Source organism: Liolophura sinensis, chromosome 7, assembly GCF_032854445.1.
Source record: "Liolophura sinensis isolate JHLJ2023 chromosome 7, CUHK_Ljap_v2, whole genome shotgun sequence".
Lineage (NCBI taxonomy): Eukaryota > Metazoa > Mollusca > Polyplacophora > Chitonida > Chitonidae > Liolophura > Liolophura sinensis.
Genome location: NC_088301.1, coordinates 11,183,088 through 11,199,544, shown reverse-complemented (window position 1 = coordinate 11,199,544; position 16,457 = coordinate 11,183,088). Strand labels below are relative to the sequence as shown.

General features: G+C 38.5%; 1 protein-coding gene across 1 annotated transcript in view; it reads left to right on the top strand.

The window, feature by feature from the left end:
* The window catches only part of LOC135470637 (uncharacterized), a 46,565-nt gene that overhangs the window by 9,685 nt on the left and 20,423 nt on the right, over window positions 1–16,457 (top strand). Inside the window, exons 7-17 of the mRNA XM_064749673.1 lie at window positions 131–262; window positions 946–1,115; window positions 1,646–1,749; window positions 4,135–4,164; window positions 7,184–7,393; window positions 8,431–8,650; window positions 9,668–9,778; window positions 10,228–10,325; window positions 14,656–14,768; window positions 14,937–15,082; window positions 15,439–15,706. Of these exons, the coding sequence (XP_064605743.1) occupies window positions 131–262; window positions 946–1,115; window positions 1,646–1,749; window positions 4,135–4,164; window positions 7,184–7,393; window positions 8,431–8,650; window positions 9,668–9,778; window positions 10,228–10,325; window positions 14,656–14,768; window positions 14,937–15,082; window positions 15,439–15,706 (1,602 nt within the window). The remainder of the gene's footprint in view (window positions 1–130; window positions 263–945; window positions 1,116–1,645; window positions 1,750–4,134; window positions 4,165–7,183; window positions 7,394–8,430; window positions 8,651–9,667; window positions 9,779–10,227; window positions 10,326–14,655; window positions 14,769–14,936; window positions 15,083–15,438; window positions 15,707–16,457) is intronic.

Sequence of the window (16,457 nt, the reverse complement as noted above, 5' to 3'; positions counted from 1 at the left end):
TGTCTCAGTTTCAGCTGTCTATATTATGATCCTTACTTACATTTTTTAGCTTTCTTTCATTTTAACTGTGTTACACATAGTTTGTGTAGGTGCATGTTAAATTCAAATATCTATGTGGGTGTGTTTTCAGTGAAACCCCCAACTCTGTTCCCTGAGACTCAGGCTATGGAGCTGGAGAATGCCCGCTTACAGAGGGAGCTGCTACTCCTACAGGAGAAGAACGTCACAGACAGACTCCGGTACCCGCAGGACCATCACCATGGTAAAAAGCTAGTTTCCTTGTTGCTGTTAAATTCTCCCAGTTCTTGTGATGTTGACGACATGTGACTGATGAGTCGTGTGATTTTCAGGCACTTTTACGTTGTAGCTGAATTTTGTATCCAGTCACTAAGATTTGCTATTAGCTATAGCTAAATTATATCATCATGACTTGTGTCCCTTTTGTGTAACTCTCTTTAGCTGTATTGTTGTACTGTTGTGACCTGGGTATATGTGTCAGGATTATAACCAGTCTACTTGAATAAACACCTGGTAAACTTGTGTAACGCTTGAAGAATTACAGTACATACAAACAAATGTATTATGAAGTGGTGTCTGACAAACCTTACATGTATACACATGTAAATAACATTGGGTGTTATTTATGCCTGAATAACCATCTTGCAAACATATGAAAAGGTTGAAGAGTCACAGTACTTATGGTTGTGATTGGTTTATAGGTAGTAGAAGAAATTTACGGCTGGGAGACCTTGTGGGTCAAACATGTTAGTACATTTGGACCCACTACATGTAGCAGCGGTGAGCAATAGGCAAACAGTTACCAGTGTAGACAAATTAAGACAAATAAGACTAATTATTTATTATAATAGAAATCTTGAAACCCTAAAAGAAATAATAATCTTTGAATAAACGCATAATTAAATATGTAATTTGTGTGTGAATCAGGTGAACTAGAGAAGCAGGTATCCAAGTTGGAACTGGAGCACAGTAGAAAGATGGCTGAGTTACATCTAGAGATAGAGAGACTACGCCAGCAGGGGGAGCTGGAGAAATACAAACGGGAGTTGGCAGAGGACTTTGCTCGTCACTCTGGACATAAAGTACAACCTATACAGGTAAGATTGTCAGTTGTCATCCCAGACTGGTGTTAGAAGAATCCTGTATCTTAGCCTTGGTCAGTCTGTAAATGTTACATTCTATAACAGATTTGAAAAACATTGTCAGTCTTTCCCATTAAATTAATTGCTCAAGACATTTACGGAATAGGTAGATCAGATCATCTGCAAATACTTAAATCGTTTTGTTCTCAGTTGCTAATAAATCTGTTTGGTTTGCCTGAATTTATCAACTTTTTCGCTTTATGAAAGAGCAGCCGACTTTCACCTTTTTTATTTGATTTAGGAGACAAAACTATATTGGTGGGGTCATTGCCAGTTTCAGGGGGTGACAAAAAAGGATAATTTTACCTGTCTACATGAAATAATTAATGCTGGAATTAACCTCTTGCAAATGTGCAAAGGTTGAAAAGAAACAGGAAGTGATGATAATCAAAGCACCAAAAAAAAATAAACTTACATTTATTTAAATCTCTCATAAAGCTTCTTATGACCAAATGACTTGACATCTGATGTTCTGTATTGATTAGGTTGTGAGTCCAGAGAAAGTTCCAGTCCAATACGTCCCCCAGAATCCCATGGGACCAGTCCCGTATGAAGTGAACCCACTGGGACCAGCCTCCTATGACCCTCAGTAAGTGTCACATGTATCACTTTATGTGCATACTAATGTTTGTTTTACGTAAATTTCTTGGCGAAAGTTGTTAGCACACCAGTGAAGCCCAGTGACAAAGGAGCCTCTCACCAATGTGATCGCTGTGAGTTCAATCTCTGTTCTGAATCTCTGGCTATATACGGGAAGGTCTGTCAGCAACCTGGCTCTTCCCTTAGGCGCTCTTCAGTTTCCTCCCACCATAATGCTGGTAAAACACCAATCAAATACATAAATAGATAAATATGTAGCTTCTTCATTATGTTTCAATGATAATGGGATGATATCAGAAGATTTGAACCGTTGAAGTGGCTATTTGCTGGCTGCAGTCACTCATGGCCACAGATGTTGAGGGTTTGCTTTACATGTGCTTTTTGTACGACTTTAAGTATAAAATGAAGTCGATGTTATCTTTACTGATAGCATGTTACACGTATTTGTACTGTAGCCTGGACAGAAGAATCCTGTTTAGTGCATTGGCACCAAGAAAACAAAAGTCTGTATATGATTTGGGTGGGGGCAGGTTTGGTGTACACTCAAAGTGTTTCATCCACTTCAGGAGCGGTAGACCCAGGGTCAATCCTGGGTCAAGTCACACGTAAAACTTTTAAAGAGGAATTTATAACTTCCTCGCTTGGCGTTCAGCATGAAGGGGATAGTGCAACGACTGGTTGACCCGTATAAGTATGGCTTGGGCAGGGCGGCTTACTTTCCTTCGGTAAGGCGCCTCAGTGATGCAGCACTAGATAAAATAGCGGTGGAAATCTGTCCTGCAATAAGGAGGCACATTACAAGCACTCTAAGGATTCTTTCGTCGTCATATGACGAAAAAAAAATTGTTAAGTACGACGTTAAACTCCAACCACTCACTGACTAGAAGTATTTACAATTTGCTTTTAAGCAAATCCAGGATATCTGTAAATGATAACATGGCTTCATGATCCTGTGCATAGAAACACCTGCCACTTCTGTGTAAATGACAGATATTTGGGATGTTTGTGATGTTGTGAATTGCACAGTGTACAAAAATCAGCGCTTAGATCTGATGTGCTCACGGAATACTGTATTTGACTGAAAATTTCACGAATGACCCAAGTTAAACATTTTCCCTGAGTCTGACAGTTCGGTTGTTTGTAGAAAGGTGTTTTGATGTTGATTAGTACAAGGGATGATATCCTGTCTCGGGGAACAAACATAATTAGTGCATTTTGATTGTTTATGTGATGGAACAGACATTGAGTCGGATATTGACGTTATTATCTCATGGAGCAGAGTATACTTGCTGGATGTTGACAGTGGTATCTTATGTGGCAGGTTTCTCAGCTATCTTCTTAGCAAGATAAATATGTCTTTAAAATTACTTTTTCTTAAGGCCCCAGAGGTCAGCCTGGAAATATAAGTAGCCTGTTGTGGTGTTTTCAACAGCAATAGCTATCAAAACAACATTGTTGTTCGCAGAGTTGAATTGGGTGTGCTAATATGGTCTTGAATTCCCAGTATGGTTATAAATGATGTCATATGCATAAACTAGAGGAACTATAAGGAAATATAAAACATGCCTCAGAAATTAAAATTTGTGTTTTTGCCATATCTTTCTTCATTTCCCTCAAAACCATACATTTTTCTGGAGCCACATTCATAAAATTTCGCAAGTCATATTTCTCATAACTTTTTTCCTAAAAGACGTGTGGGTTATAGTGCCATAAGGTGACGTCATTTACGAAAAAAGTTACCAAAAATTGAATGTACGAAGTTTTGTGCAAGTGGCCCCTGATTGTTTGTAATACCTTTTCATGTATCCTTTAATAGCCTGACAACAGCTACTGTTGCTATGACAGGCATTAAATACAGGCAGGAAATTTTCACACGTGAAAGATGATATACAGGGACATTTAAAATGTACAGTGTAAATAGTTGGCCTGCATCAATAAAGATGACAATTGCGACTGTTCATATATCTTCATTTGTATGTATTATTAATGGTAATGGCATCCTCTGAAAGGCCTGTAACTGTCACATAAAAATCCTGGACACACAGTCATCGCTAAATTTACATGTATGATTGATTCCTTAAAAAACAAATTTTTTCTATTTTCTGAAATTTAGAAATGCATTTTAGTTTCTCCATTCATACATGTAGCTGCTTCATAGCTGCTGATCTCCTCTCCTCTGTGTTTAAATTATAAATACAGGTCACATGCAGCACATTGTTAACTCCCAGAACACACCTTCAGAATACCTGCACAGTATTACATGTAACTTTTACCCGTGGAGAATTAGGAAGATCAAACCATCAGTTTAAAATTACATAAGTAAGACTAATTTGTTACGCCCCTCTTATTGGCCTCCATTCCTGCTCTGTTACAGTGATTACTATGGACACCCTTACCCAGGATGGTGACTTTACCTGATGTTGCTATGGAAACAAGCAAATATGATGCGCACCACTGAGTGAAAGGAATGAAAATCCACAGCTTTACATATGCACTCAAATTATCCATGCATCTATAGGATACTTATAATCTTAAAACAAATTTAACACTGTCTAGGAACATAAATTTAATATTTTACTGTATAAAATATATAACATTAATATTTTATTGCTTTTGATGAAAAATTTCTGTTTGTTCTTTTCTTTTTCTTTTTTTTTTGTTCGGAACATCATTTTTAAAAAAAATTTTTAGGCATGAGATAGTAATTGTTTGTTAATTATATATGATGATTCAGAAACTAAACTGATAAATCTGTTAAGCTAAAACTAAAGCTCATGACGTTTATATTATGGTTGTAGCAAAGCCACGTGTAAGGTTTCAATTTTTTCATCCCGGCTTTGTAAATACTGTCCCTGCAAGCAACTTTTTTGACTTTAATATGACTTTTGGGTGATTTGATACCTGGTGGACCCAGCATTTGCGAAATAAAAATCCATAGTGTTCATATTTACAAAGGATACCGTTTTCTGTGTGCAGTTTTTGATTTACTGTGGTCATTAATGACATACAGTAGTTTCCCCTTGTTATTTCATGTCCATGTTTGCAGAAGTCTTCACACCCATGCTGGAGTGAACAGTGTCATTTCAAAAAATTGATACCTCTGTGTTTTTGTCAGTACTATTCCTGCAACAAGTTTATGACTTTTTTTGAACATTTTCAGGTGTAATTATTTGTATTTTGAAGGGAACAAGCCTGATTTGCAATATACATGTTTTCTTGCCGAAAACAATTTTTTCTCGTATCTTGCACCAATTACGCTAGATACATTTGTGTGCCGCTTTGGCTTATATCAGTAATGGTTTCTGGTAGACTCTAGGTGCAGTTTGTAATACATTCCGTAGTAACCATTTGCACACTGGACATTTTTTCTTTTGACCAGATGTTCTTACTATGGTTGTTTTGCGTAGGCCATCACACCTGTAGGTTACTACAGTTGTTCAAAGCATACAACAGTTTTGTGTCCACGGTAGCAGATATTTATGAATGTTTTCCCAGCTATGGTTGAGTGAACAATTTCACTTTAGTGTCAGTGTTAGTTGTGAGCTCATAAATTTGACCAGTGACTGGTTACCATGAAATATAGACCAGAAAGTTGATAATGCACTTGTTGTACAAAATAACATTGCCAAACATGGTTTGACAAGGCAAAAGTTGGTGCAGCTATTTTGTATTGTCTGATTGGCTTACTTGTACCATAGCTGACTAAAGTAATCCTGAATTGAAACATTGTACCGGCTTCATCAAGACACGTTCAAATTTTTGGGCATTATACCCAATTTCATGAAAATTATGGTTGTTTTTGTTATGTCATAGACTTTCACTCAGCTCTTTAATAATGTGATAGGCTTTAATAATGTGATTAGCCAGGTTTCATGTATTGGGGAAGCAATACTTCAGGAATGCTTGTCTGCTTTTACAGAATATTTATATGGAGTCAGTGAGTTTTAACCATTTAATGCGTACACATGAAGATGTGTCTTTTGTAGTCATTCTTGCAGATCTATATGTACATCTCAATAAGGGAGAGAATAGGGGACATTGATTGACTCGGATGTAGAAAAATTATGTATGGTTTTCATCATTGAAATTAGCAACATTTGAGTGTTGAAGAACTTTTCATTCATGCAGTATGCAGTGACAGTCAGGTTTATAGTTGAACAAGAACAGTAACCTGACATTTACTCTTTGCCAGGTGCATGTCAGACATCTAGGTTTGCAGCAAAATCCAAAGCAATAGCAGGATTTGAACCTGAAACCTTGTTCACCAAGGGCCAGTGCACTACTTTAGCTGAACAAGCCAGTTGTTTTGAAAGTCTATGTTGTTAGGTTGTGTACACACATATGTAAATGCAGTACTGAGTCCCTACATGTCTGTGGTGCCAGCTCTGATGTATTTTATACTTGATATGCAATCTGGACTTAAATGGCAATATCCTTACGACTTTGTAACAATCTCCTACAGTTACGCAGATTATCGTAGCTTTTTTTGGATCTTAAATGTATGGTGTCACACATATACATTGTAGAGTATTGAAATCAATATATTTTAACATGATAGTTTTGCAGTGGCTAGATATCAAAAAAAGACTTTGTAATTTAAGAAAAATTCAGTTGCAAGTATTACATGTAGCTTAGTAGTAACTTTGTAAGCTAATTTTTTTTGTAAATAAAGGGATGCAAATTTGAATGTGAGCGTTAGTTAATATGTGAGCTATTCCCTGTCTGGCACAGTGGGCAAACTTCATCATAAAGAAACTGTCTTTGTGTGTGAAATTGCGAAAAAGAGATTTGTTTGATTGATTTGGTTTGGATATTTCCTGAGTATTTCCAAAGATTGACGGGGGCACAGGAAAATTCTGCACTCTTCTAAGATCCTTATAAACGGAGCATGCATTATGTTAATTTATACTCATTTCCCTTGCTGCGACTTTAAGAGTGAAATTGAAAGAGAAATGAGTCAGGAGTAAGGTGTGATTCTGACATGTTTGTGAAGAAAATTTGTGCTGTAACTCCAACTTGTTGTTTAGAGGAGAGTTACTCTGGTGTGCGATAAGAAACACTGTGACATGCTTTATACTCACTGGGTTCCCAGAGGAATAGATAATTCACACTGCGTTAGTCAGTTGTGGGTTAATGGGAGACTTGAGGACAAGCTATGTCTTCACAGAAGGTCCAGATGACAGTAGAACACATCACACAGCAACTTGGGAATGGTCATGGGTTTCTCCCAGACTCTGCCCGGTTTCCACCCACCTTAATGCTGGCCACCATCGTACAAATGAAATACTCTTGAGTACGTCGTAAATCACCAATTAAATAAATAAATAAATATAATAACAACGTAAATTCCAAACAAATCGTTTTAAAAAATTTGAGGGAGATTTAAGTAACTTGTATAAATTGTGTGTACTTTTCTGTTGTAGCCGGGGTTTCGTGATCTTCTACGACTTTGTCACGGGACTGTTGCCGAGGTCCTTGGCTGCCCGTCTGGTGGTGGGTCTGTATGATTCACAGGCCAGGGTAGGGGATGCAGCCATCTTACCCCCCGTGGATGTGGAGGTCAGCTCTCTGTACAGAGATCATCACTATGGTAACTGTGGGGCTGTGGTGGGAGCTAAACAGCCCGTCCCACGGTAAGTCTGATTAGTGCTCATGAATACTGAGGTGGTAATTTTATGTTCATGTGGTACATTTCTGCTGTGACTCTTACTGCTGTGACTCTTACTGCTGTGACTCTTACTGCTGTGACTCTTACTGTTGTCATATGAGGAGAAGGGTCCAAAATACCCATCATACAAAATTACAAACACCCTTTTCTTCTGAAAGAAAAAATCGAAAAAATATTAACAACCATTTTTGCTAATTTGCTAATAAAAGATGCTCTGTCATCTGCTTTTGGCATCACTTTTATGTTTTCTTCTCCTTTAAGAATTGAGACCTAAATCCAATGTCACTCATTCATGAAACAGCTGGTAAAGCGTGAAACTATTGCCATTCATTCAAGTAACATTTAATGAGATTTTAAAACCAATGTCATTCACTATAAGAAACACCTGATTAGGCCTTAAATCATTGTCATTCATTCAAGAAATAGCGGATTAGGTTTTTTTTTTAAGAAATGGTCAAAGAGACCTAAAAGCAAGGTCATTCAGAAAAAGAGACAACAGATGAGGCCTAAGAGCAAGGTCATTTATTCATGAAACTGCTGCAAGGCCTAAAACCATTGTCATTCATTTAAGAATTGGCCAAAGAGACCTAAAACCATTGTCATTCATCTAAGAAACAGCTGATGAGGCCTAAAACCATTGTCATTCATTTAAGAAATAGGTGATGAGGTTTAAACCCATTGTCATTCATTCAAAAAACAGTCTGTTTGACATCTAATAAGCAGTGACAATCCTTGACGAAATACTCTCAAATTCACAAATCTGATGGAGTGGCCAAATGCACAAACCAGGAGCTTGGATATTATACTCTTTTGTGCAGAACAGTGTTTTTTGTTCATTATTCGCTCTGTGTGAAATTAGAATATGTGTATGATTACAACCAAATAACATTTGTTGACATGTCCTCGCAGTCAGGCATATTGCATTTGCATGTGATCTTAACTTAAGGCAAATCAACATAAGCATGTGTCAATCAAATTGCAAACATTCTGTCCTTGGTACAGATGTCATGTTCAAGGTGACCTTGGAATAGTGGTGGAACTGCAGCTGACCTCGCCGTCCGCTGTGACCTCTGAACGTAATAGTCTGGTGCCGCAAGCTTGGACGAAGATTAGTGTGTTCAATGACTATGGTCAGCTGACTACAGGCCGTTTTCATATCCAGTTCAGAGTTCTGCCCATCAGCCCTCTGCTGTCCTTCAGAGACATGGAAACACTGCCCAGGGTTAGTATATGTACAGGTTACCTTAAGCTTGATCTTGGGTTAGCACTAAGCTATATAGTGTGTAAAGCTTGGCCTAGGCAAATGTAACCAAGGCCGTAAGTGGAATGGTCTGGCGGCAACCTGCAGATGGTCGTGGGTTTGCCCCCGGCTCTGCCCAGTATCCACCCACCATAATGCTGGCTGCCATCGTATAAGTGAAATATTCTTGAACATGAATCAAGTAAACCAAATTAAAATGTAACCACGATCTTGGAGAAGTATTTTCTAGGGCTGCCTGGAATATGCACTGTCTAGAGTTATGAGTTATAAGCACTACCCTACGTGTAGGTAGTGAATGCCTTTGGTAATATCACCTTAGGGTAAACACTATTTAGGGGACTGCTTTGGTGGCCTAATGGTTAGAGTGTTGATCTGCCTTGAAGGAGGGAGACCTGAGATCAAACCCAAGTCAGGTCATAAAGACTTTAAAAATGGTACTTGTTATCTCGCTTGGCTCTCAGCATTGAGAAGTCAGGTAATCTGCCTCAGGTAATCACTGCCTTGGGGAAGCATTGCCTCAGGTAATCACTACCTTGGGGAAGCATTGCCTAAGGTAATGTCAGTTACTTTTCAGTAAGATTGCAGAAACAAAAGCAATTTTTGGATGTAAATTCAGCTTTATGTACATGCACATATTGTACTTCTTCAACCCTTTTGCATGTTTGCACAGTGTTTATTGGGGTACATTCTGAAGGCATTGTTTTGTGTAGACTAGAAATATACTTTTTGTGAAGCCCTTAAACTGGCCAATCCAAGAAGTGTAGTTTTGTCTCCAAAATCAAATCATAAATGTGCATAAATTGCACTGAAGGTTGCTCTTCCACATGCAAAAATGTTGTGGAAGGGTAACAAGAAATCCTTCTTACATGAAAGCAGTAGGCCTACTGTTATATTCACTCGGTCATATAACAATAAACCATGCTTCAAAGCGAAAAGTACATATATAAATTACTATTGTTCTTATCATTGTGTTTACAGTTTGGGGATGCTCAGTTGTATTATCGAATTGCTCATGCGCGTGATGTGCTGACCGAGTCTAGGGCTCCTGTGGGTCTCCAGTATGCCCCTTCCTACAGACCAGCTCCAGTGGTATGGTGTCACCTTTATTTCTGATACCTAGTGGGGTGTGGTAGTTTTCACCTGACCTCTGCCCAGATTACCGACACTCTTTCACCTGACTGCAATCACAGAAGTGTAATATTCTTGAGCATAGCATGAAATATCAGTTCATAAAGTTCTTGAATAAATCTCTATAGCCGAGAAATCTTGGCTGTGACTATGTTGATATTCGGACCAGTCTTCGCAGCCAACAAAACTTCCAAAATTCAACAGGGCATATGGAACTCCTAAATTTAAGAGAGATGTCATTTAATTTATATGGTATTTAGAACCACTAAACAGAAAGGAATGTTTTGGTCCTCATTAGTTAAATTGATGCATCACTGAGCTTAATCACACCGTTTCAAGCTTTTTCTTCCCTCTGCACACAGCAATAAATTAATACGCAGCTAAAATTAATGCTCACACTTGTTTTTCAGAACTGGCAGTCTGTAAGCAAAGTGAGTACACCCCCACCCCCGCCTTCAGCCACGCCCCCAAGCAGCCCAGGTACAGAGGCCATCCCTCGTCCACAGAGGTAAGATAAACTTAACACTCACTGACACTTTTCCTGCCAACATCTGTATTTAACCAGCTGAACTTTACACTCGTCTTTTTTGGATGACTTACACACTGGCAGCCATGTTGGAAATTTATCCAAAGAATTTCATAGTTCATTGCACATAATAAAATTCACACTCCACGAGAGATATTTGAAAATTCTTTTGTTACAGATCCAACATGACCTAAAGTACAAAACATCAGTAGTGAGATCTTTGTTCACTATGTAATGATTTAACATCAAACTCCGGTCAGATAGGGAAACCATATACTGATTCTGGATTTAAAATAGTCGTCAGGAGGTTGCAAAAGTATTGCCAACATGGCACTAAAGCATAATCATTCATTCAAAAAAAAAGCTCACTCCTCAGACACATCCAGTCAAAATCAGTCTTTGCCAGTGCCACAAAATGTCAGGTCTACATGTTGTATCGCCATATTGTTGGGTGAAGTTAAAAGATCAAAACAACGTATCCTCATTTTTATCCCCGATGCTTGTTCATTGTATTTCTGATGAACTCCTCGTCTGTGTGTATATTTATTTATCATATGTTTAAGTCTTGTAACCCTTGCAGTTGTAATACTAATAACTCTGTAATATTGACACTAATATTTTATTTCAGGCGACACAAAGCAGTATATGCCTGAGTGAGTTAAAACAAGGACAGCTCACTCAGCACTGACAGATAACTCATACTGACTAAATTAATTAAACTACGTGTACAGTGTTTCACTCTTGGCATAATAACCCTGATAAAAAATTGTACAGTGAAAGATAGTGCACAGTGGTGCCATACTTGTGGCTTTTTTTTTTCTTTTTGATTTCTTCAAGCAAAGAAGTTTTATGGTGGGGATATTTGATTAAGAGTGTCCTGAAATAAGCAGAATTAATGCACTACCTACTGGGTATGTCGGTAGTATTTTCTAGAGAACCTCTCCTGTGTCTGTGTCAGATTGTTCATTGATCGGTATCTTCTACGGAACCTCTACTGAGGTTTCCTGGTCTAATGGTTCATGATTATAATACCTCCTGGGAACCCCCTGCTGTGTCTTGGTCAAATTGTTCACAACTGCAATATGTTCTAAGAAACCTCTACTGAGGGCTCATGGTCTGACTGTTCGTGCTTACATTACCTCCTGGGAACCCCTGCTGCTTCTTGGTCAAATTGTTCACAACTGCAATATGTTCTAAGAAACCTCTATTGAGGGCTCATGGTCTGACTGTTCGTGCTTACATTACCTCCTGGGAACCCCTGCTGCTTCTTGGTCAAATTGTTCACAACTGCAATATGTTCTAAGAAACCTCTACTGAGGGTTCATGGTCTGACTGTTCGTGCTTACATTACCTCCTGGGAACCCCCTGCTGTGTCTTGGTCAAATTGTTCACAACTACAATATGTTCTGCAGAAACTCTACTGAGGGTTCATGGTCTAATGGTTCATGATTACAGTACCTCCTGGGAACCCCCTGCTGTGTCTTGGTCAAATTGTTCACAACTGCAATATGTTCTACAGAACCTCTACTGAGGGTTCATGGTCTAATGATTCATGATTACAGTACCTTGTGGGAACCACCTGCTGTGTCTTGGTCAAATTGTTCACAACTGAAATATGTTCTGCAGAACCCCTACTGAGGTTTCCTGGTTTGATGGTTCATGATTACAGTACCTCCTGGGAACCTCCTGCTGTCTCTTGGTCAAATTGTTCACAACTGCAATATGTTCTGCAGAACCTCTACTGAGGTTTCCTGGTCTGATGGTTCGTGATTACAGTACCTTGTAGTCTTGGTCAGATTATTCACAAGTCAACTGTATTATTTTCAGCAGAATCTGTGGTAGGGGTTGGGTAGATTACTCATGATTGCATTAAATTTGCTGAGAGCTGATTTGATTGTTCCCACTTGCAGCATCTTTTGCGGAACCTTTGCTAATTTAGAGTCTGATTGTTCACAGTTGCAGTAACTTTTGTGGAACCTGTGCTAATTCTTGGTCAGATTGTTCATAATTGCAGTATCTTAGAGAGAACTTTTGCTGATGGTTCATGACCTGATTGTTCATAATTTTGTGCCATATCCTGGGAATCTCTGCTGATTCTAGGTCAGATTGCCCATGATTGCATTGTCTTATCTGGAACCACTGCTGAGGGTTGATCAGATTGTGAACATTTTTAGTATTGTCAATGGATCCTCAGTGAATAGAAGGTGCAATTTTTGTTCACATTTTCAATATCTTCTACAGAACCTCATGTTCTAAGCATTATTTGAAGCAAGCATTAATATCAGGTATATTTATACATTTTTGCAACTAGATAGTAATCAGGCATCATATGTATTCAGTTTTTGCAATTAGTCTTGTTTTTGATTTTGGCTTTTGTTGGGTGCAAAAGGTAATATTCTTAAATGGCAGCTGTAAAATTTAAGAACTGTCTTGTTTGTGTGGTTGCTTTTGTCAAGGAATCATTTTTCTAACTTTGACTCATTTTCATCTGTGTAAACTGTATTTTTATAACCAAAACGTGTTAGTGCTATTTCTTCTGTGTAGATGTATTAAATGTTGTAGAAGGTATTCAAAACTCACATATTATTGCATTTCTTCCATTATAACCCTGTGGAGACTAAGGACATGTATTATAACCCTGCTGTATGAAATGTAATACACAGATAATTGTTAATTAGTTTGTCAACACAGGATATGCAAATTTCCATTATAAAAAAGAACCAAACTTTATATATGAGTGTCAGCGGAGATTTTTTTTTTTTTTTTTTTTTTGATTGGTGTTTTACGCCGTACTCAAGAATATTTCACTTATACAACGGCGGCCAGCATTATGGTGGGTGGAAACCAGGCAGAGCCCGGGGGAAACCCACGACCATCCGCAGGTTGTGTCAGCTGAGAGTGTTCTGCTATAAATGTGCACATATCATACATGACTTTTGGGCCTGAAATGTCACCAGTATTAAAGTCAGTGAATTAGGCAAGTCACCCTGGCTGTGACATCACATTTAGCTTTGGTGCCATATTTGTTTAATATTTATATTAGGTTTATAAAAGTAGTCAGTGGTGTTTTCAGCATGTACATACATTGTATATTAAAGTGAATACAATGGCATTACTTTGCAGATATTTGGCTGTGACAATTTTACATGAATTTTTTTGTTTATAAACTTTGTAATAATCTGAAATAAATAATTATACTTTTTATGTTTGTATAATTGTCTTTGTTTTATTCTCTGGTTTTAAAGTGTTGGTTGTCAAAAAGACATAGTGGAGAAAGTGTCTTGCATTGCGTGGGGGGCGGAAGTGTCTGGTATTGCATGGATAAATGTCTAGTGATGGACTGGCTTGTAGGACATGGGGGAATGTCTAGTGAGGGGAAGTGTCTGGTATAGCATGGAAATATGTTTAGTATGAAAACATTTATTTATTTGATCGGTGTTTTCTGTCATACTTCAGAATATTTCACTCATACGACGACAGATAGCATTATGGTGAGAGGAAACCATAATGCTAATGAAGCATTTTTTGTAAGTTTTCCGACTGTGTTAAATGATTTACATTCCCATCATGGTGGTTTGTTGAGGCCTCAGATCCATAGTTTGTTTCTATGTTCATTTAGCAAATGCATTCAAACTCTCTTTGAATGCAAATATAGCTGTGTGTATTTAGAAGTGGCAAATCTGGTAACACAACATATGGTCAGAAAAGGCCACCATAGAATCTTATGTTTCACATGTATTTTTCTTTGTTGAAGAAAAAAATATTTTCCTGGACAGTGTTTGATGATCTTTTGTCTAGTAATTCCCCCTGGCTCTCCTAGTGGTTTCTTCCATCCACAATGCTGGCTGCCGTTGCATAAGTGAAATATTCTTGAGTACGGCATAAAATACAAACCAAATAAATAAATAAACAAACAAACCAACCTGATACCCATCATGTATAAGTTAATAGTCTCAATCAAATGTAAATCACATTTAGGGTGCTAAAAAAACCTGCAATATTGTATTATCACTTGATAATATCTGCCTTTATTCAAAGCAGTGTAATTCATTTAATAGCCTGTCATTTTAATATAGCCGTGCTACCCAATCAAAATGTCAGTTACCATAGAATAAACAACAGAGGCTTATTCAGCGATGATACCATATCACAAGTGGACATTCATCTCGGTGTCTGGTGTCACTACCATGTGTACCCCTGTCACAGGTGGACGTTTATCTCAGTGTCTGATGTCACTAGAATATGCTACCCACGTCACAAGTGGATGCTGTCTCAGTATCTGGTGTCACTACCGTGTGTACCCCTGTCACAGGTGGACATTCATCTCAGTATCTGGTGTCACTACCATGTGCTACCCATGTCACAAGTGGACGCTGTCTGAGTATCTGGTGTCACTACCATCTGCTACCCATGTTACAAGTGGATGTTTGTCTCAGTATCTGGTGTCACTGCCATGTGCTACCCATGTCACAAGTGGACGTTCAGCTCAGCATCTAGTGTCACTGGCATGTGCTACCCATGTCACAAGTGGAACATGTAAGTTCAAATCAATATTGTGCCAGTTTTTGTTTTCATTATTTATCCCTCACCCAGATTTATATTTCTGTTTCCATGGCAGCAGCCCTGACAGGCCTTCCAGTTCAGGCAGAACAATTGGTTTCCAGGTGGATCGAGTGAAGGGGGCAGAATCAGGGCGGGGCAAGGTTAGATTGACAGCTTACCACGCCTCCTCTGGCAAGGTGAGGTCAGGATGAAACATAAATGACTTCATCCGTAGTTAAATTGCACACATTGCCTTATTATGATAAGTCTGTTTATCTTAGAAAAGGTTTGAAATTTGTTTGGAAGGTAGGATGACATCCAACTGGAAAAATGTAATTTTCAGGACCAAAAATAACAATTAAACTATGAGGTAAAAGGGTGATAATTTAGCTGGTATGAAGGTAGGTTTTCCTCCTGGGATATGCATTTGTTTATTCACAAAACTTTTCATCAGAATAATAGTTGTGATTGTTGTTGTCATTTTCTTTAATGATGTTTCACCTGTACATAAACATACTGAATGGAGGTAAACCTGTCGTATATCTCTCTCCAGGTGGTGCACTCCAGCACCAGCCCAGTCACTTGCGGCACCACCGCCGTCCGCTCTGACTTTAAGCACCGTTACCATGTGTTCGGCCAGCAGGAGGCTACGTTTGCTGACGCAGACCTGAAGGGAGATGTTGTCTTGATCGCTCGCTTCTACCTCATCCATGAGGATTACCATGACAACACAAGGGCTTCTCAATTTGATGACGACAAGGCAACAGGGGAAACATTGGTGGCCTGGGCGGCCATGCCACTGGTCACCACCAACAAACCAGGTAAACACACCAGGCATTATTTATTTGATTGGTGTTTTACGCCACACTCAAGAATATTTCACTTATATGACAGTGGCCAGCATTAAGGTGGGAGGAAACCAGGCAGAGCCCGGTGGAAACCTACAACCATCTGCAGGTTGCTGACAGACCTTCCCACATATGGCTAGCAGGCATTACAGATGCCATCAGCATTTTCTTCTATATACTTGTAGATATTCACGCTACTGGTACATGTTATTTGTATGTATATATGTAAAAGTAAAATGTATTTTAAGGGGTTCAAGCCTTTGGCTGGAAGCTCTATTGTATCTGTTAGGAGTATTATTATTATTATTATTATTATTATTATTATTCACGGCAAAACTGTGTTGCACATCCACCTAAAGTGGTCAATCATAAAAAGATTTGTAGTTTTTCGAGTTTTGATTGTTATTCAAATGAGTGTTTGGCTAACCAGTGAAAATAAAAACAAATGTAGGTCGACTCTAATAACTGTTTAAAATGTTATCTAGAGCACTTTGATATCAGAATTATTAATTTGCAAATTTTCTTTCACTGTGACAAGAGGTTTTCTTGTGGTTGTGAACAAAATAATTTGGGACCATCTCGGTGCCCAAATGGTTAGAAACTGGGAGACACTTTCTCTAACATAGGTGAGAGCAAGGAAACAGGACTAGTGGGCCTGGTGTCAGTAAAGTGTGACAGGGTGGGCTATCATGTCTGGTGTCTTTGGCATGATACTTCAGTGGCA